The 22,936-nt window shown below is 33.4% G+C and overlaps 1 protein-coding gene across 1 annotated transcript in view; it reads left to right on the top strand.

The window, feature by feature from the left end:
• Positions 1–1,352: 1,352 nt before the first annotated feature.
• The window catches only part of LOC111705412 (uncharacterized protein DDB_G0290685), a 22,570-nt gene continuing 986 nt past the window's right edge, over positions 1,353–22,936 (top strand). The window contains exons 1-17 of the mRNA XM_023477954.1: positions 1,353–1,551; positions 2,188–2,239; positions 2,716–2,808; positions 3,584–3,659; positions 4,546–4,621; positions 5,445–5,590; positions 6,337–6,413; positions 7,285–7,357; positions 7,751–7,840; positions 8,729–8,803; positions 10,055–10,253; positions 10,432–10,482; positions 10,691–11,448; positions 12,023–12,076; positions 12,176–12,360; positions 12,629–12,936; positions 13,285–13,581. Coding sequence (XP_023333722.1) covers positions 1,353–1,551; positions 2,188–2,239; positions 2,716–2,808; positions 3,584–3,659; positions 4,546–4,621; positions 5,445–5,590; positions 6,337–6,413; positions 7,285–7,357; positions 7,751–7,840; positions 8,729–8,803; positions 10,055–10,253; positions 10,432–10,482; positions 10,691–11,448; positions 12,023–12,076; positions 12,176–12,360; positions 12,629–12,936; positions 13,285–13,581 — 2,809 coding nt within the window. The remainder of the gene's footprint in view (positions 1,552–2,187; positions 2,240–2,715; positions 2,809–3,583; positions 3,660–4,545; positions 4,622–5,444; positions 5,591–6,336; positions 6,414–7,284; positions 7,358–7,750; positions 7,841–8,728; positions 8,804–10,054; positions 10,254–10,431; positions 10,483–10,690; positions 11,449–12,022; positions 12,077–12,175; positions 12,361–12,628; positions 12,937–13,284; positions 13,582–22,936) is intronic.

Below are 22,936 nucleotides of genomic sequence, written 5' to 3'. Positions count from 1 at the left end.
AATTTTATAATAAAGTGCTAATCTTACAGTAAAATAAGTGCAACTTTATGTTTCCTTTATTTTCTGTTTTTACGCTTTTTTATTGAATCTTGGAAAACATGTCAACTAATGTGAGAAAATTTCGTTTTCCTTGTTATAGTTGACACTTGTGACGTCGTGTATAATTGGGCCATTTCTCTGTTGCCATCTATTGTACTTGATAATCTATTTCGATTCACCTGNAAGGGTTTAGATTTTACCTATCATTTATTATTTCTTCAGAAATAATTGTAAATAAATAAACAAATAACGGTATTATAGGAGAATACTAATTTTCCATAATAAAACAATCAAACTTAAGTTGTAATACTTTTTTAGACAGTTTTTTGTTTGTTTTAACTCCATGACTGTCTTTTACTTTTATTTATGAATTTTTTTATTATTTTTATTTTTTCACTCTTTTTCTCAATCTTTTAATCTATTTTATTTTGTTAGTAAAAAAGTTGCTGAAGACTGGAGATTGAGTTCAGAGATACTTAAAAAGGATTATGAGGAGAAAGCTCAGAGGTAATTAAATAAGATAATTCAAATTGTTTTTATTTTATTATTAACTGTTTGAGGATGCTACTAGTTTGTAATTTCAGATAACCTCCTTCATTTAATTTTTTCATTACAAGGATACCCTTTGTTCTGATCGATAATATGGAAGATATATTGTTCTGATCGATAATATGGAAGATATATTGTTCTGATCGATAATATGGAAGATATATTGTTCTGATNCCTTGAACTAAAGAATCCCCTTGAACTAAAGAATCCTCTTGAACTAACGAATCCCCTTGAACTAAAGAATCCCCCTGAACTAAAGAATCCCCCTGAACTAAAGAATCCCCTTAACTAAAGAATCCCATTGAACTAAAGAATCCTCTTGAACTAAAGAATCCCCTTGAACTAAAGAATCCCCTTGTACTAAAGAATCCCCTTGAACTAAAGAATCCTCTTGAACTAAAGAATCCCCTTGAACTAAAGAATCGCCTTGAACTAAAGAATCGCCTTGAACTAAAGAATTCTCTTGAACTAAAGAATCTCCTTAAACTTAAGAATCCCCTTGAACTAAAGAATCCCCTTGACCTAAAGAATCCCCTTGAACTAAAGAATCCTCTTGAACTTAAGAATCCCCTTGAACTAAAGAATCCTCTTGAACCAAAGAATCCCCTTGAACTAAAGAATCCTCTTGAACTAAAGAATCCCTTTGAACTAAAGAATCCCCTTGAACTAAAGAATCCCTTGAACTAAAGAATCCCTTGAACTAAAGAATCCCCTTGAACCAAAATTAGTTGATTGATTGATCAATGTGTAAAATCAGCGACATTATGTTAAAGATGCTGATGCGACAGCAACAGCAGCAACAACATCAGCGATTGCAGCAGCAACAGCATCAACAACAGCGCTACTCTCAACAACAGCAGCAATACAGACAACAACAACAGCAGCAGCAACAGCAGTCACAGTACAGACAAATACTTCCCAACTATGGCCAGCAGCAGCAGAGACCGAGACCTTATAATAAAGGTGATAAAAAAGGGACTGTTAACGCAATTCTTAGTCAACCTTGCACAGATTTCCATTTTCAGGAGCTTTTTCATAAGCAAATTCTAAATTTACATTTCTTATTTATGCGGGCCCAAATTTTAAATGATAAACAATGCCAAAGGCAACATGAAATAAAAAGAAATTTAAAATAAAATATGTGATATTTTAACTTTTTTATTGTGTGAGCTTAACGTTTAAAGTTTTAAGAATTAAATCAAATGCTAATTCATAAATAAAAATAAACTTTGTCCGAGTTTGAGCTCGAAAATAATATTTTTACATTTAATACAATCTGTGGCCACAGATTGAAACAACAGAAAAGATTCATTGATTTATTATTAAAAGTAGCTGAAGTGCCCGGCGTTGCCCGTGGAATTTAAGAAACACTTAAAAAAAAATTGAAGAAGGAAATTTCCATTTTTTTAGTTTATTTTACCCCCCGGGGTACCGATGAGTTTCCTCAAATAATTTCAGACATTCGGTCCAGCCGTTTGGCCAACCATATCTAACATATATAGATACATACATACAAATATGTGAGCGAAGAGTTTTATTATACAGATCAAAACCTAGAAAATCAAAATATTTTAATAAAATAGTATTTTTATATTTCAGGGAATCAGACCGGATTAGTAATATCATCAGTATCCAGTTTATCCAGCTCAAGGGACACAAGATTCAGCTATTATCTCCCCCCCCCCCTCCGCCACCCTTTTAAAATCTATTTTTATCTAAATTCTAAAATTTTATGGAAATTTGATTGCAATGGTCTTTTAGAGCAATTCGAGCACCTTTTATAAAAGCAATTAAAACTTTTATCTGAAGCTTTTTAAAGTTGCGAGTATTATTAATTCTTCAAGAAATACATTGTCTTATGCAGTGAGGACCAAAAATTGGAATAGGAAGACGACATTATAGAGATAATTAAAGTGTATTAGATGTTGTTACATAGCAAATAGTTTACTAGTAACTTATTAAGTCACGTATTGAATTAAATGGGCCTGTTTACATTGCACAATTCATTGGACTATTTAAAAACATAACTTGAGCCGGATAATCGTCTTCCTATTCCGGAATTCTCTGGTTTTTATAATTGTTTTTGGTTCCAGTTTAAAGTTTTGTTAAATGGTTTGTGTTTTCTAGTCAGGAGATGAGTGGGTTAAAGTTACCCAGTGGGATAACTATACATAGAGCAGAACCAGAGATAAACCTACCTTCAAGTATCACAATATCCAGGTACCCATCTCACAAAACTTTTCATGCTTGTTCGTTCATAAACCCCCTTGCAGTTTGTGAAATTTTTAAATAAGGCTGTAACTAACGAAGGAAGGATATCGTTGTGAATGTTTAATGGTTTGGTTTTCGTGAAAATAATTGTCTGAAATTAAATTGGTTCGAGTCTGAACTTGATAATCTCGTCGTTTACTTAAAGGACTTAAGTTTAGCACCAAGGATATGTAGTCGGCTTGATCAGAGGCCGAATTTAAAGAATTTGAAGCGGCGGCTTAAATTTAAGCCGCGGCTCAAATATGGTTGGTTTCACTTAAAATTGTATTCAATGTTTCAAGATTTAAGCCGGCGCTCTATTAAAACCGGTTTTTGGCGGATTTGAGACGCGGCTCAATTTCATTAAATTCGGACACAGGTTCCCGAAATCCCAACATCTGGTACGCTGACATCCAGGGTTCAATAATAGAACATGCCCTAAGCGATTTTTAAAACAGACGACCCCAGGCGTGATTGTACACGTATCGTGAGGGGAAGTACAGAAGTTTTCGATTATTAATAATAATATTGTAAAAATTCGCCAAAAGATGTTCAAAAATATTGCGCTTCACTTTTGACCTCAGGATTTCATCATTGTAAACTATAGAAACGTTTCCTCATAAATTGTATTTAAGGACAAGAAAATGTTAAATGTGAACACACGATAGGAATTAATTCAAAAATAAGACAAATGTTCACCAAAATCATTAAAAATCCAGAGAAACATGTTTATTTTCATGTTTAGAGTTGAACCCGAGATTCAGATAGTTGAAGAGAACCTTGTTCCTCAACAGTCCTCCCGAGTTCATCATAATATACAGGTAAACACTAATATTTTAAGATGAGGGGGGAGGAGGTGGTGATGATTAATGGATATCTACGAGGAAATTTTCCTACTTAATTCGTATTCTTAACCCATAAATTCTTTCAATTGAATCAAAATATATATTATGTTCCTTATTCAGTGATAAAATCTTTTTAAAACCATGCAAAACATCTTGGTATTTACTGGCATACCTCAATCAGAGCAGGGAGCTGTCGGACAATCCCTGGCTTCTTGATTTGATTTGACTGGGCTTAAAAACTATTTTAGGTCTAGGAAAGGACTATTAAAATACAAAATTAACACTTTGCTGCAGAAGATTTCTTGTAATTTTGTCTACAGTCTCCCTTTAAGAAGAAGATTTCTTGTAATTATGTTTACAGTCTCCCTTTAAGAAAAAGATTTCTTGTAATTACGTCAACAGTCTACCTTTAAGAAGAAGATTTCTTGTAATTATGTCTACAGTCTACCTTTAAGAATAAAATTTCTTGTAATTACGTCTTCAGTCTCCCTTTAAGAAGAAGATTTCTTGTAATTGTTCTACAGTCTCCTTTTAAGAAGAAGATTTCTTGTAATTATGTCTAAATTCTACCTTTAAGAATAAAATTTCTTGTAAATACGTCTTCAGTCTCCCTTTAAGAAGAAGATTTCTTGTAAATGTTCTACAGTCTCCCTTTAAGAAGAAGATTTCTTGTAATTATGTCTACAGTATATCTTTAAGAAAAAGATTTCTTGTAATTCCGTCTTCAGTCTCCCTTTAAGAAGAAGATTTCTTGTAATTGTTCTACAGTCTCCCTTTAAGAAGAAGATTTCTTGTAATTACGTCTACACTAGTGTACACTCTACAGTCCTTCTAAGCTCCAAGCTGAAATTTAAATATTTAGGCCTCTAGTCAGCAGCAGCAGCAGAGGATGTCTAGAGGTCGACCTGTCCTTTCATCCAGAGGTTCTCCCAGGATGAGTAAGTGCTCTATTGTTGGATTGATTGTTTGATTCAATTAATTTATTCATTGTTGATAAATGTTTGTTTTTTGGACGGAATGATTTTATTTAATAAGAAACTGATATTATTTGCTGTTAATGGGATTGTCATTGCATATATCTATTATTAATTTTTTGATAAATTAATTATTTGAGGATTTTTTTAACGTTTGATAATTGCATTGTTCATTGATTGATTGATTGTCTGGTTGATTTATTGATTTTATCTTACATTTCAGTACTTTCCCATACTGTGCCGAGTACTAACAAGGGTTAATAAGTACAAATGAATTTAAGTAACGATCAATCAGACCATGGCCATGGGGTCGAAAGGAGTTAATTTCTGGTGTTTAAAAAAATTACAACAAATTCAGACTGTAGATACAGGTCACGGTAGGCTTCAGCTACAAGGTGTCCCACATCATATTAGATCGTGTTTAGTTCGAAATTGAAATTTTAGGGACTAATTAGCAAATTAAAAGCAAACAAAGAATCATTTTTAAACAATTTAAAAGGTTTTTATAAAAGATTTCTTGCAGAAAATTCTATGTTTTTTCGAGTATAATGTGCGTATTATGGCGTTAAAGCTTGGAGATAATCTAATATGATATGGGACGCTCTGTACTTTTACTCAGGTATAACAGTATCATTCACATGTCATGCTAACTCTGTGTTCCTCGTACTCCGAAGAAGGTAGAGGATGGAAGGGAGGGGTGGCCGATGGGTACCTGGTAGCATTCGTGTTATTAGAATGACATAATAGATAGATAGATTAGTGAACTATCACTTGCAATTTTGTCTAGGTGCTGTAAACCCTGCTACGTTAGCCCCGTTTGACCGGCTGTGCCGGGTCTGCTCTGTTCCTAACAATGTTATTTTCCGGGTTCAAGATAAACCTGAGGTTTTAACCAGGCTAGAGGCAGTTCTCAATCTCAAGATTGATATCAAGGTTACAGTATATTATGATTAAGGGGTTTCGCTTGTCGCGGGGGGGAAGTTGCGCATTGCGAAAAAATTTTTAAATAGAATCTTAAGAGGAAAGTAAAATTCATTCTTTTCTGTTTTATTTTATACTAATTTGTTTTAATACTTTTTTTAAACCATGTCTGCACAATGTCATATACATTTCAACCAAATGAACCGCAGAAATTTTCTAATTAATTGATTTTCTAATTAATTAGTATTCTAACTAATTAATTTTCTAATTAATTAGTTTTCCAATTTATTATTTTTCTAATTCTTTAGTATTCGATAGAAGTAGTTTTTTAATTAATTATTTTTAATACATTAGTTTTCTAATTTATTAGTTTTCTAATTTATTAGTTTTCTAATTTATTAGTTTTCTAAGTAATTAGTATTCTAATTTATTAGTTTTCTAATTTATTAGTTTTCTAACTTATTAGTTTTCTAACTAATTAGTATTCTAATTTATTAGTTTTCTATTTTATTAGTTTTCTAACTTATTAGTTTTCTAAGTAATTAGTATTCTAATTAGTTAGATTTTATGTGAAGTTCTTTAAATAATTAAGTTTTTAATTAATTGATTATTTTTACAATTAATGAATAAATAAATGAATAAATGAATTAATGAATGAATGAATGAATGAATGGATGAATCAATGAATAAATAAATGGATGAATTAATGAATCAATGAATGATTTAATCAATGAATAAATGAATGGTTGAATTTCTAGGTCGACGAGGAGGAGGGGTATCCTAGTGTAATCTGTAGAAAATGTTGTAATCTTGTGGAAACATTCTACCAGTTTGAGTAGGTTGCATTTAAAATAACAACAGGGGTGTGAACTGTGAATATTTTTCTGAGATATCACTTTTTTTCTCTAGAAGTGAGGTTTGATTTTTTATGGTTTTTATTCGCTGAAGTGGGGAAATAAACAAAATATGAAAAAAGTATAAAAATGTCCAATTTTACATTTTTCCCAAAAATCAGGTTAATTCTAAAAAATATACCCCTCTGGAACAACAATACTGATAATACATGCAACCAATGCTCCACCAAGGAAAAAATGTTTGTATTCAAACACATATTTGAAGTGATAATAAATGAGAATTCATAAAGGCCTTTCTATTGATGAAATGTTTTATTCAATTTTTGATGGAATTTATCCACGAAAAAGTAACTTTTTTCACCCTGCTATTGAAATTTCAAATTTCATACATAATTTGTCTCAGGTATAGGAATGTATCACTATCACGCGGGCGTTAAACATTGTGTGATAGCCTGCATGCATGTTAATGCTCTGCACCCTGAGGGCGGTCTGGGGGTTCCATGTCGGGTTCCCTTTAAGATCTTATGATTATTTATTTATTTATTTATCGACCTGCTTTTAAATAATTTGAGTAAACTGAACAAAACAATATATGTTTTTGAAATGGGTAACATGCGTGCGAGAAAGTTTTTGGTGTGATTTTTAATTTTTTCTAGTTTGTTTTCGCACTTAATAATACCCATTATAATGGCATAAATAGATATTATGAAGTAACTACACTAAACTTGTACCAGTCTGATGGTTGGGTTTCTAGTATCACTAGAGGCTTCAGGCGTGTCATAATAGATGAATATTTAGATGGAAGTTTGTTGAAATACAAAAAAAGGCGATGTTAATATTTTTCTATTTCAGTAAACAGATCAAATCCGGACAGGAAGCCTTGAAACAGAAAGTAGAGGAAAGAAGAAAAGCGAAAGAAGCGCAGGTTTAAATTTATATTGATTTACAGTGTTATGATATTTCTCTACTTGATTGATTGATTGATTTTTTAAAATGACTTTTTCTCTTTTGTATCAGACAAGTAAAAATAAACCACTGAATAGATGCTTAGAATTGTAGTACTCCAAAATTCTACAGTTGTAGCCTGAAAAGTATTGTTTGGTTCTTTTTCGTTTCCTTATTAGTTACAAGTGTAAGAAACTTGTTCTGTTAATTTAGATTCTTAAATCTACTTAATAATTCGAAATGTCAGAATCTGAAGCATTTTATTGTAAAATGCAGTTAATTGAGACGTGTTCTTTCCATCAGACGAAGGTTTTTTTTAACCCTTTGAAATGTCTAGATTTATAAAAGGATTAATTTTTATAATTTGGTTTAGATGCTGGGTACAGAAGAGATCACGATAGAACACAATCCTACATCTCCAGATTCTATAGGAGTTGATCCTTTAGAAACTAGTGGAGTACAGGTAGGAGTTGATCCCTTAGAAACTAGTGGAGTACAGGTAGGAGTTGATTCTTCAGAAACTAGTGGAGTACAGGTAGGAGTTAATCCCTAGGAAACTAGTGGTGTACAGGTAGGCGTTGATCCCTTAGAAACTAGTGGTGTTCAATTAGGAGTTAATTCTTCAGAAACTAGTGGAGTACAGGTAGGAGTTGATCCCCTCGAAACTAGTGGAGTATAGGTAAGAGTTGATCCTTTAGAAACTAGTGGAGTACAGGTAGAAATTTGAGAAACTAGTGGAGTACAGGTAGGAGTTGATCCTTTAGAAACTAGTGGAGTACAGGTAGGAGTTGATCCCTTAGAAACTAGTGGAGTACAGGTACTAGTTAATCCGTTAGAAACTAGTGGAGTACAGGTAGGAGTTGATCCTTTAGAAACTAGTGGAGTACAGGTAGAAGTTGATCCTTTAGAAACTAGTGAAGTACAGGTAGAAATTTGAGAAACTAGTGGAGTACAGGTAGGAGTTGATCCTTTAGAAACTAGTGGAGTACAGGTAGAAATTTGAGAAACTAGTGGAGTACAGGTAGGAATTAATTCTTCAGAAACTCAGAAACTAGTGGAGTACAGGTAGGAGTTGATTCTTCAGAAACTAGTGGAGTACAGGTATGAGTTGATCCCTTAGAAACTAGTGGTGTACAGGAAGGAGTTGATTCTTTAGAAACTAGTGGAGTACAGGTAGGAGTTGATTCTTCAGAAACTAGTGGTGTATAGGTAGAAGTTGATTCTTCAGAAACTAGTGGAGTACAGGTAGGAGTTGATTCTTTAGAAACTAGTGGAGTAATTGATTGGTTTCTTTTTACTAGAAATATTAAGCTATCTAACTTTCTATTTATCCATATATCTATCTATCTAGGCTTCTGTGTTTGTTGATCTACCTGATACCAAGGTTGGAAATATCAAGATTAAACAGGAGTCTCTTAAACATAAGGTAAAGATGGAAGCTTTGCTTTAGTTTAAGAGTTGGGATTCATTGATTTCTTGATTTGCTCCATGTTTTTCCTATCTTGGATTCTCGGATTTATTGATTAGTCCATGTGTTTTCCTATCTTGGATTCTCGGATTTATTGATTGGTCCATGTGTTTCCCATCTTGGATTATTTGATTTATTGATCAGTCCATGTGTTTTCCCATCTTGGATTCTCGGATTTATTGATTGGTCCATGTGTTTTCCCATCTTGGATTCTTGGATTTATTGATTAGTCCATGTGTTTTCCCATCTTGGATTCTTGGATTTATTGATAAGTCCATGTGTTTTCCCATCTTGGATTCTCGGATTTATTGATAAGTCCATGTGTTTTCCCATCTTGAATTATTTGATTTACTGATTAGTCCATGTAGTTTCTCATCTTGGATTCTTGGATTTATTGATAAGTCCATGTGTTTTCCCATCTTGAATTATTTGATTTATTGATTAGTCCATGTGTTTTCCCATCTTGAATTATTTGATTTATTGATTAGTCCATGTGTAGTTTCCCATCTTGGATTCTTGGATTTATTGATTGGTCCATGTGTAGTTTCCCATCTTGGATTCTTGGATTTATTAATTAGTCCACGTGTTTTCCTATCTTGGATTCTCGTATTTATTGATAAGTCCATGTTTTTTCCTATCTTGAATTATTTGATTTATTGATTAGTCCATGTGTTTTCCTATCTTGAATTATTTAATTTATTGATTAGTCCATGTGTTTTCCCATCTTGAATTATTTGATTTATTGATTGGTCCTTGTGTTTTCCTATTTTGATTTATTTGATTTATTGATTGGTCCATGTGTTTTCCTATCTTGAATTATTTAATTTATTGATTAGTCCATGTGTTTTCCCATCTTGAATTATTTGATTTATTGATTGGTCCATGTGTTTTCCTATCTTGAATTATTTGATTTATTGATTAGCCCATGTGTTTTCCCATCTTGGATTAGATAATTGGCGATCGAAGGCAGACGGCATTCCACTTAGGTGCACGTTGACAATTTCTTAAAAGAATTAATTAGATTGTTGTTGATCAGACAAATGGATTAATTGATTGATTGAATTACAGAGAATTGGGCTTTAATATGAGACATTTTATCCCGATGGTCAATGATCTATGATTTCAAATTTTCTGTAAAATTCATAGATTTCCAAAATTTCCGCCTCCCTATCTTAAATTTCTAATTAATATTGATTCTCCGTATTCTAGGACACTACACCCTTTACAACTGTATTTACTGATGCTGTGGATGTAAAAATTAAAATGGAACCAGGGCTAGGGGAGAAGGAAGGAGAGAAGGAAGAGGGAAAGGAGAAGGAGGGAGAGAAGGAGAAAGAGAAGAGTAAGGAAGGAGAGGAGGGAGGATCTCTGTTTGACACCTATCCATTATCCACTACAGAGGATTCAGGTAAACTGGTTTTCCAGGAAATAAGCCAACTAAACTTTGACATTTCAATGGCCTTTGGATGTAAACTCTACGGCGGTGGTTGTCTAGCGACCTGGTTCAAATTTATTAAGTTTGGTCCCAGATCAAATTATTGAAATGCTAGTTGTATTAAATATTAATGAATTATTTTATATTTTAGGATTATTGTTTGATGGGTATCCTTCCTTTCCTTCCAGTTCCTTACCTACAGGTAAGGAAACCGTGCTACACAAACAAATTTTTAATCACATTTTGATGAAAAATCTCATTTTTTTTAACTCTCCGTTTAAGCTGAAATGATAGAAAGATGTTAAACAAGTGATAGAAAATGGGAGAGGGGTCTTGGAAAGCTACGAGAAAGTAGAGACAGATGATTTTCTTCTTAAATTTCCATAAAAAAAATTTTTTATTTGTTGAAGGTGTTGAAGAGCGTCCTGAGATATCTGATTCTGGCGAACTGAGAACCCCTGAACCTGTCTCACCTGAACCAGGATTCCCAGTTATACACGCGGTAACCAGTGCAACGGAGGATACAGAGCAAACCGATCAGAAACCCATCCTTAATCCCCTCATGAATTCACAATCAACAGAGGTGGAATCCAACCTTAATCCCCTCCAGGATTCACAATCCACAGAGGAGGGATCCAACCTTAATCCCCACCAGGATTCACAATCCACAGAGGAGGGATCCAACCTTAATCCCCTCCAGGATTCTCAATCCACAGAGGAGGGATCCAACCTTAATCCCCTCCAGGATTCTCAATTCACAGAGGAGGGATCCAACCTTAATCCCCTCCAGGATTCTCAATCCACAGAGGAGGGATCCAACCTTAAACCCCTCCAAGACAAACAATCAACGGATGAAAACAGAGCGGAACCAAATGCGGAAAATAATAAGAAGACCACAGAAGAAATTAATACTGCTGGTAAAGATGAAGAAGAGGGAAAAGTAATGAAAGAGAACATCGAAAAGTTGAAGAATGGAAATGAAGATAGAACTGATGAACTGGAAAGTAAAGAAGGGAATATGAATGGAGATGAAGAAAAAATGGACACTGATCCAGTGCATGATGAGGATGGTGGGGAGGGTATGAATGGAATAGATGAAGGAGAGAATGGGGAGAATGAAATGGAAAATGATCTTGAAGACCTTGAATCAGATGCTCCTAGTTTCAAGGTACCGCGTTTTAGTAATAAGTCAATTACTCTTTAAACCCCAAGTAGACCCATAGAGTTAACCACAAAGGACGAGACTGTAAAGACGACTCTAAAATAAAAAAAATGACAATCTGAAGCATAATTTTTAGTTTCTGTATTCAATTGATGGTTTACTAAATGATTAAGCACATAAATAAACCAGTTTTGTTCTACAAGAAATACTAAATGCAAGAAAACGGTCTAATTAAATTCCGTACAATTGTTTCTAAAGTCTCATCCTTTGTGGGTAACTCTGTTGTATATTACGTATGTTTCAAGTCAGTAGATTGACCAGAAAGCTGTTACTATTAATTATTATTTTGTTACCAATCCTTTTTACGTTTTTTCATCCTTGATTTAGTAAAGTCACTTCGAGTTTAGAGCGTGGATAGAAGAACCTCCTTATAAGACTGATTTGACCAGACCAGACCAGACCCAGACCCAGACGACCCAGACCCAGACCCAGACCCAGACCCAGACCAGACCTGGACCGGACCGGAATGCTTTCTACAGAATGTATCTTTATGATCGATAATAGAGTGTTTGTTTTCAAGGTCCGTGATCTGAGACAACCAGATGAACAGGATCTGGGAGAGGAATATTATCAGGTAACACAACAAACACACACACACTCACACACACACACCCTATTCTCTATTCTCAGAAGTGGGTTTGGAATTTATGATTTATTTTTGTGATTGTAACAGGATGGAGAGGCTGGGGGTGAAGAGATGCAGATAGACGAAGATGGTCTCGAGGTAGACGGAGATGGTCTTGAGGTAGACGGAGATGGTCTTGAGGTTGACGGAGATGGTCTTGAGGTTGACGGAGATGGTCTTGAGGTTGAAGGAGAGGAGGGAGATCCTTTACTAGAATCTCATGAAGAAGAAGAGTAAGTCCTCTCCTAATTTCGAGTATTGAGTGTTACAATTTATGTATTGGATGTTGTCTTAGTTCTTATTTAAAAGAAGAGCCCTTGTCTCTACTCTTTTAGTTTTAAAGTAAGACATTTCTATGCTTTGATATTGGCTTAACCTAACTTGTATTGGTAAAATACAAAGAAGGTTGATTTGAATGACAAATTGTTTTATCATCTAATTTAAGATCTTAGATAATCTGCCGGGTTATCACAGCCAAAATAAAATTTAATTTGTATTTAGTTTGGATGAATCTGATGATTTTGGAGGATACGATCCTTTGAAACTTGTTGAAATGGAGGCCGGGGGAGAACTCGAGGATCATGAAACAAACGATCAGGAGGAATTGGACGATCATGATGGTTTTGAGAATGAGCAGGACGGATTGGATGATCAAGACTATGACGAGGTGCATGATGAGGAGAATGTGGAAGGGTATGGTGAGCATGATGGACAGGAAGGGGATGATGAAGGCCAGCATGATGGACAGGAAGGGGATGATGAGGAGTATCATGAACAGGAGGAATATTTTGATCCATCTGGAAACCAAGGTAAAATCAACTCCCTTAAAATACAGCATCAATAGTTTCTCCTTTAAAGAAGATTCTCAATAGTGAGTTTTCATTATAACATTCTGGTTTGTGCCTCACATTATAACATTCTGGTTTGTGCCTCACATTATAACATTCTGGTTTGTGCCTCACATTATAACATTCTGGTTTGTGCCTCACATTATAACATTCTGGTTTGTGCCTCACATTATAACATTCTGGTTTGTGCCTCACATTATAACATGCTGGTTTGTGCCTCACGTCCTCTTGAGCACTTCCTGTTCTAGGTAGTAGAAAATATTGATACAATATTTCTTGTTTTCTTTAATTATGAACAAAATAATTTAGATTCCTATTCTGATCCTGATCCAGAAACTGAACGCGAAGAAGAAGAAGAAGCTGGCGCACTTCAAGACGATGACGATGACACCCACCATGCCACAAACGACGAAAATCCTGGAAACAGTTGTCAGCGTCGGACGAGTGAAGAGAATACAGATATGGACGAGGATAGAACAAATACAGAAACTGGAGATGGTGAAAACTCTGAAGTTACAGATAATACTGAGGAAGATGAGCATATAGAGAACCCGGCGAGTACTGCTGATGAAAGTTTAGAATCAGCTACAGAACCAGAGCCCACAGGTACTAAGTTATTATAATTTAATCTTTAAGAGTTTATTTCTGTCTTCAAGAAAGTCTTTTCATGGGTTAATTTAATGATGTTATACATTTGTTTCTTTTATTTAAACAAAATTTCCGGGGCTNATAGCTACACTTGTGTCCCTGTGTGGCATTTAGAGCTTGATTAATAGCTTGCATACTATACAGGGTTACCCACAAAGGATGAAACTTTAATGATGACCAGATTGTAACGGTCTTAATAAAAGAAAATAGCGTAGTTTGTCTTAAATCAAGTCTTGGGAATATAAATTCAATGACTTGGAAAAGGAACAAATGAAGGAAAATAAAATTATTTCTGTGAAATCGTTTCTGAAGCCTTAATATTTCAGTAGTGTTCGTTTTTAAACATATGTTCTCTCAAATTTTAGGAGTCTATACAAATTTGAACATTTAAAAAGTTGAATTTCAAAATTTAGATTAAAACAAACCTTTAATGGGATATTTAGAACATTTTTAAATTTCTCAAATTTAAGTTTAGAAAAACCAAATAAGTTATTGCTCTTCACTACACATTACTGCTTAGGATCCGGAATTAAAATATTGCTCTTCACTACACATCACTGCTTAGGATCTGGAATTAAAATGCTCTTCACTACACATTATTGCTTAGGAATAGGAATTTAGTTATTGCTCTTTACAACACATCACTGCTTAGGATCCGGAATTAAAATATTGCTGTCCACTACACATTACTGCTTAGGATCTGGAATTAAAATTGCTCTTCACTACACATTACTGCTTAGGATCCAGAATTAAGTTATTGCTCTTCACTACACATCACTGCTAAGGATCCGGAATTAAGTTATTACGCTACACTACAAATCACTGCTTAGAATCCGGAATTACGTTATTGCTCTTCACTACACATCACTGCTTAGGATCCGGAATTAAAATATTGCTCTTCACTACACATCACTGCTTAGGATCCGGAATTAAAATATTGCTCTACACTACACATCACTGCTTAGGATCCGGAATTAAAATATTGCTCTTCACTACACATCACTGCTTAGGATCCGGAATTAAAATATTGCTCTTCACTACACATCACTGCTTAGGACCCGGAACTAAAATATTGCTCTTCACTACACATTACTGCTTAGGATCCGGAATTAGATATTGCTCTTCACTACACATCAATGCTTAGGACCCGGAATTAAAATATTGCTCTTCACTACACGTCACTGCTTAGGACCCGGAATTAAAATATTGCTCTTCACTACACATTACTGCTAAGAATCTGGAATTAAGTTCTTGCTCTTCACTTCACATCACTGCTTAGGACCCAGAATTAAAATCTTGCTCTTCACTACACATCACTGCTTAGGATCCGGAATTAAGATATTGCTCTTCACTACACATCACTGCTTAGGACCTGGAATTAAAATATTGCTCTTCACTACACATTACTGCTTAGAATCTGGAATTAAGTTATTGCTCTTCACTTCACATCACTGCTTAGGACCCGGAATTAAAATATTGCTCTTCACTACACATCACTGCTTAGGATCCGGAATTAAGATATTGCTCTTCACTACACATCACTGCTTAGGATCTGGAATTAAAATATTGCTCTTCACTACGCATCACTGCTTAGGACCCGGAATTAAAATATTGCACTTCAGTACACATCACTGCTTAGGATCCGGAATTAAATATTGCTCTTCACTACACATCACTGCTTAGGATCCGGAATTAAAATATTGCTCTTCACTACACATCACTGCTTAGGATCTGGAATTAAGATATTGCTCTTAACAACACATTACTGTTTCGGATTCGGAATTAAGTTATTGCTCTTTACTGCACATCACTGCTTAGAATTCCTTGATCTGGATCAAATTAAAGAAAATAAAACCTGTTTCTCCACATTTCTTAGAGTCAAGAAATGGGACCCTTCCTAATCATTAAATGGGAAAGCGTAAAACAAGACAAAAACCTTTTACAGTAAAACTCAAAGAAATGCTTGTGAGCTGAATCAGGATTTAACACATTTTTACGCTTGTGTTCTTGTGGGGCATTTAGAGCTTGATTAATAGCTTGTATAATAGCTACGCTTGTGTTCTTGTGGGGCATTTAGAGCTTGATTAATAGCTTGTATAATAGCTACGCTTGTGTCCTTGTGGGGCATTTATATCTTGTTATAATCCTGGGAATGTGAACCATATTCATCCCCCCCTACTTGGTCCCCCATCTTGTTAAATTCTTGTGAAAATAAACCGTATTCCCAGCTGGTATTGTTATTTTTTTAGTTATAAATGATCTAAACTAAATAAACCTTTAATTATTCAATAAAATATGATATAAACTACTTTCCTTTTGCACCTAAAGGTTGGAACTTATGCATCCAGAGATCAGAACTTATGCATCTAGAGATCAGAACTTATGCACCCAGAGATTGGAACTTATGAATCCAGAGATCAGAACTTATGCACTCAGAGAACTGAACTTTTGAAACCAGAGTTCGGAACTTGCTCATCCAGAGATCAGAACTTATGCACCCAGAAATCGGAAATTATGCATCCAGAGATCAGAACTTATGCACCCAGAAATCGGAAATTATGCATCCAGAGATCGGAACTAATGAACTCAGAGATTGGAACTTATGCATCCAGAGATCAGAACTTGTTTGTGGAATATCATTAATCTTGATCTTGATTTCCTACGTGGGGACTTTAAATCTAATGATAAATTCTCAATCTCTCAGTCAAAGCAACCCTGCAGGGTTTGACATGATAAAAAAGGAATTAAGCTGACCTGCTTCTGCATCAACTGAAGATCAATGCTTAATCCCAAGATTTACAACAAGAAGTTTTGACTTCACCCAGGAAATATTTTTACTGGCTTTATGTTCCTATGGGGAAGTTGGCGGGTAAATAATTCTGGACTTTATATGTTCGCCATTGGTTTGTCGGGGACTAAAAGTTTGCAGGGCAGATCTCATTTAATATAACATTTTTATATCATAGAAATAAAAATAAAATTAGGCTAATACATTAAGCAGTTGAGTTAACTTATTCAGTTTTTCTTTCTGGAGTTTGATTTCAGTGGTTGTTGTTCAGGAGTTTGTCTTTCAGGAGTTTGTCTTTTAGAAGTTTGTCTTTCAGAAATTTGTCTCTCAGAAATTCGTCTCTCAGAAATTTGTTATTCAGAAATGTGTCTATCAGAAATTGGCCTTTTAGTCTTTTTGTCTTTCAGGAGTTTGTATTGTATTTCAGGTGTTTGTTCTTGATTGTTTTCTGACCTCGGATATTTATTTTATCTTCAAAAATGGTTGTTAAAGAAGAATGATATTGTTTCGCTACTTAGCGAATTCCCTAAAGACCTAATGAAATCTATAAGTACCGAGTGGTGAAATAATTTCTATTTAAATGATTGCTTTCTTTTATAACAGAGATTTGAAACTAAAATGAAATGGTTTAAACAAAAATAAGTTTTGAAATAAAAACGAATACGAATCTAGCTGGAGTCTACCTTCAGGGAAATTTGGCAATACTAGAGGATCTACTCCACCAGACCAACGTGAGAGGCCTAAGAACTAGATGTGCACACCAAGATCAGAATGGAGTTAAAGGTCACGATGTTGCTCTGCAACTCTTTGATGTTATTCAGTCCGTTCCTGGAGCTGGATATGTTCGCAGGGATAAACCAGGGATTATAGATTACGATGTTGCTCATTGGCTGTTGATATCACCAATGTGCAGTTTTAGACCCAGGATAGTTCCAGGTTAGACCCGGGGCTGAGCCGAATCCATATCTACATCTACATCTACGTTCACATCTACATCTAAATCTACACGGCTGCCTATTATGTCGAAGTATCGAGAAACTCAAGGTGAACGATAACTTTTGACACCGTTCCCCTGGGGATTTGTAATATTTTCTGTTGTTATGTTATCAGGATCTTTATTATCTATGTTAGTAATATATCTTATCTATCTAAATGTTGACCCTGACTGGCCATTACGGTCAGTTTGATTTGACCTGTATATGAATAAATATAGTAATAGATTAACCTTTGTGTTATACGGACGAATATAGAGCCTTGAGTTTTGGCTAGAGATAGAGTCAGTGAGACTAGAATTAGACTTTGATTAGAGTAATCTCGGGACCTAGATTTATTACATGTAGGAAGGAAACACAAGAGTATGTAGAAAGTATATTCTGTTAATACCAGAGAAACATAAGAGTATGTAGAAAGTACATTCTGTTAATACCAGAGAAGCATAAGAGTATGTAGGAAGTACATTCTGTTAATACCAAAGAAACACAAGAGTATGTAGAAAGTATATTCTGTTAATATCAGAGAAACACAAGAGTATGTAGAAAGTACATTCTGTTAATACCAGAGAAACACAAGAGTATGTAGAAAGTATATTCTGTTAATACCAGAGAAACACAAGAGTATGTAGAAAGTATATTCTGTTAATATCAGAGAAACATAAGAGTAAGAGCTATAAAGAAAAACAATATAGTTTTTTGAAAACAGTGATAACCAGAAAACTGTAAAATAGGTAGACAGCATTAGCGATAAAAAGATCATTTGATGTTGTTACAAAACAAATAGTTTTACTAGTAAGTTATTAAATCACTTATTAAGTAAAAAGGATCTGTTTACAGTGGAAAATTGCTGTGTCTCATGAGTATTGGCCTATTTTAAGTCATAACTTGAGTCTAAGTATTTCTGTATCACTGTATAATATGCAACTTATACTTATACATACATAAACAAAAAAGGATGTAATTTCTTAGAAACAACCAATAAAGACTGCTTTTTTCATACTTAAACATAATATACTAAAACTTGAGAACTGCAAGGTTAAAGTTGTACCTGTAATTTATATAATAAAACAAGACATTCATATTTATATGTTGCCTGAAGTTTTAAAACTCGATGGATATTAATATAATTTTAATTTCGATTTTAGATACACTCGCTGGCAGCGAAAGGGGCTTGAAAATTGTAGTTTTGATCCGTTTCACATGATAGAATTTTGTTCTTCTCTGGTTAGGTTGATACTGGGTGTTTTGAAGCATGTAACCTTGTTTTAGATTTCAGGGAAAAATAGTAAATAACAAATCAAAAAATAAACATACATAAATTTAAATTGAATGATGAACTGATAAAATGATATTCATTAAATTAATAATTCATGTTATGGGACCTTATCATCATAGACAGGAAACAGATAAAAAGGTAGAATGTAGACAAGGATTTAGGAAAATAAGGAAAAAATCAAGGATGTGTACAAAAAAGGATAAATAAAACGTATTATTACGACAAGACTGGGAGGAGAAGGATTGGAACAGAGAAATAAACCTTTTTTATTTAAATTTTTATTTCTTTAACCAAATATAACTGGTGCATAAATATATCTTTAAATCATCATTTTTTTATTGCTAATTGTCATTTGCCATGTAAAAGTCAGCAATAATATAAAACATCTTTCTAATCTTATATATGTGGAATCCCAAACTATTAGAATCCTAATCGACCATCAACAATGTATACATGAGATATGGAAAAGTTGGGAACAGGCAAAATAGGTTGAACCGGATTTCGAATGGAAATCAACTGTGGAAGAAGTTGGGATTGGAAGAGTCGGGATTAGGAAGTTGGAATGAATTAGATAGGAATCAATTGAATTGGAATCCACTAAAGAGGGATGATAAACAAGGTTTGGTAAATTGGGAGTTGGAGTAATTGGAAATTATGAGTAATGAATAGATGATTTTTGGGAACCACTGTAATGGAATAGAATGAGCAATATATTAAAGTTTAGTATAAAGATACAGATAGGTTAAAATGCATGTGTGTAAAACTATAAGAGAATAAAGGGTTTAGTGGATACAAATGTTAAATAGGAATAAAGACAACATTTTGGAAGAAATGAATGGATTATTGTCAAGTTTGAATTAGAGAGAGAAAAGAAAATAAAAATCATCTTTAGAATCATTTAATAATTCGATTCAAGATCTATATTTGTTTTATATATTCTCAATGCCAAACATTTTTTGAAGCATAGATTACATAAAAAGTAATCAAGAACTTTAAAGTTAAACTATATATTTCATGCAAATATTAAGATATGCTTAATGTTTATTATTTTAATGAATTAATTAGAAATTATGTTTATTTCTTATTCAGACTGGAAAAGAACACAAGTTAATGTTGACCTCAGATGTCCTGGTTATGGCATGAACTGTGATATCGATTTCCATGAAGGAAATAAAACCAAGTAAATTATGATATATAATCTTTCCATTCCTTTGATTTACATTTTGGAGGTTAGGCATTATAGGTGTTTAACTAGATATAAAAAAGTATTAAAAATGTTAATTTTATTATATATTTTATTAAAATTAATTTCTAGCTTAATTAGTGCTTAACAAAGAAATGATTCAAATTGAAAATTTTTTATGTTTTTTAAATGCACAAGTGCTTTGGTTTATTGAACTTTTTATTTTATGCCTTAGCCCGCAAAATATATGCGATCTAACATTTTTGGATACCATTCACCAACTCTAAGTTTAAGAAAAGATAGTAAAGAAGCTTAAGTGATCAAATTTTAAGTTGCTTAGAGTTTTAAAAAATCTTGGAATACATTTTTATGGATTACATAAATTAACTTGGAAAGTACTGTGAACTATCCAATTTAATTTTTTGTTTTTATTTTAGTAATTGGGAGGATTGTGCTCTCCAATGTGCAAATGATCGGGTAACCCTATTTTTTCACTAAAGAATAAGATTTTGCTGAGAAAAATTGATTTTATATTTCTTGCTGATTGTAACGTAACTAATTCTTATTCATACATGAGATAGCTGCCTTTTTCAGAAAAATAAAATCATTACTTTTTTTCATTTTCATTTTAATTAATGGTATGATCTCTACTTAGTGTTTAATATTTTATTTTTTCTGTTTTTTAACCTTTATCATTTATCATACAGCTTTAACTCAATCTCTCCATTCAATTTTGGATTTATCTATGTTTAAATTTACATTAAAGACCTGTGTCTACTGGAATTGGGTAACACTAGAATCAGCTGGATATGCTGGACACTGCCACCTTATGGTAAGTAAATACTTGTATCTTGTTTAATTAAAGTGGGGATCTTCTAAAGGGATAACTTGCTAATTGGTAGTGTAAAATTTATTGATAAAAACATGGCCAAAATATGAAAATTATGTAAACCTGAGAGATGGAATGCAGACCTGCTGTGAGCTCTCCAACCCCTTTTCTAAATACTGTTGAGATAATGCTCCAGGTTCAAATCGTGCTTCATTTATTCATTTGTTGAACTATATAGTATATATCTTATACCAGTGTTGAAATCTCATGTTGTTTTTGATTCATTTTTTCCTTCAGGGTTCCTGCCCTAGTCCCAGCATCAGTGCTTATTGTATTTCTGGACTTTTTGACTGCTTTGAAAATCATTGTTCTAAATAGTTAGTTAGTTAAATAAATGAAAAATATTTGGTGCAAAATTTAATTGGATATTTTCCTTGCTTTTGCACAAATGCTTATGTAATAAAAAGTCATATTTGGTGTTATTTTGTTGGAAGTCAAGATTACCCTATTGAAGGCTGGGGGTTCTAAATATATTTATAAACCATTCCCACAGATAGAAAAGGCCTTAAAGTTAAAATATAGGTTTGCAATGCATGGTATTAAACCAATTTGTTAAAGCCAGTTCATTGTATAAAAAAACTTACTTAATTTATTTGGGTGCTAGGGAGTATTTAAAAAATGTCAAAAAAAACATGGGAAAAATGTTAAATTTGTTGTTAAAATTGTTACACATGTCATTAAATCCATGTTTCAAAGTTTTTTTTAAAAATGTCACTTTTAAATCTGTAGGGAAAAATGTTAAGGTTAGAGAGCTGACATTTCTAGATTTTTCCCAAATAGATATTTCCCAAATCTTGAGCAAAATTTTTTTATAAGTGACTGAGTGTTCAGGCGTACTGCCTGAAATAGGCCTGTTTTACCGCCTAGATTATATTTACTTTTAATACCACTAAAAATTGTACAATCTTTCTGAGTAAGAAATGTTTAAAGATTTAGTATAAATCTTATAAACCACTTTATGAGTCCATATAAGTTTCTAATCATGACAATCAATAAATAACTCTAATCTTAGAAAAATTCTTATGCCTAGGGTCGTTAATTGTTTTTGAAAACTTTAATGAGAAAAAAACTATCATGTTTGCAAGCAACCCACTTGTTTTAAGCTTTTAGAAAACAAATAATGATCGTTTTCAAAAACAATAGTTTTTTTAAAAACGATAAGCAACCGTTTTTTATACGCTTGTTTTTTACTAAACTATTGTTAACAAAGGGTCATTGTTATTGAATGTTAACAAAGGGTTGTTGTTGTCTTATACTGGAAAAAGTTGTGGGGAACTAAAACTTCTTGATATTTTCTTCTCTCTTCGTTAACAATCATTAAGGAAGGGTCGTTATTTACATTTGTTAACAAAGGGTTGACATTTACATTCGTTAGTGAACTAACTTTTTAAAAACGGTTGTTTTTGAAACTATCTTTTTTAAAAACAAACGTTCTGAAAACGACTGTTTTTTAAACGATTTCCTTTAAAAAATAATCAGATTTAAAAACGATCCTTTTGTTTTTCGTTTTTTGTCGTCGTTTTCATATTCAAATGATCTTTTTAAAAAAATGAAAATGATCCATCCCTACTTACGCCACTAGGTCAAAAGAAAAATTTCCTTACACATAAAATTGTTTAGTGCATAGCAGAGGCTTTATCTGCACAGTGGGGATAGGCTTTGTTTGCACAGTGGAGGCTCAGTCTGCCTAGCAAATCGGGGAGGCTCGATGTCTACATACATTCTTCCTCGTCCTGAAGGCCATTCAGGGATAGGGTTAAGGAAGAGCACCCTTGAATATCAAACTAAGTATAAAAAAGAAACTATAAAAATTTATATTATTTTAATGCACTCATTCACAACTAAATTATGCTTTATTTTACAATTAAAATATATTCCTACTATTCGTTTTCAAAAAAAACTAAGAATTTTTTAAAGCTTGCAATCAATGTATTTTTGGTATGTATTGGGAACATGAACTGCACACCCCCTCTCTGTCCTCCCATCTTGTTATGATCCTGGGAACATAAACCATATTCCACTCCCCCCAGGTCCCCATCTTGTGATGTTCCTTGGTTTTCCCATCTTGATATAATCCTGGGAACATAAACCATATCCCATTCCCCCAGATCCTCATCTTTTCATGTTCCTTGGTATTCCCATCTTGTTATAATCCTGGGAACATAAACCATATTCCACTCCCCCA

This window comes from Eurytemora carolleeae, unplaced genomic scaffold (genome assembly GCF_000591075.1).
Source record: "Eurytemora carolleeae unplaced genomic scaffold, Eaff_2.0 scaffold620, whole genome shotgun sequence".
NCBI lineage: Eukaryota > Metazoa > Arthropoda > Copepoda > Calanoida > Temoridae > Eurytemora > Eurytemora carolleeae.
This window is presented reverse-complemented; position numbering and strand designations above follow the sequence as displayed.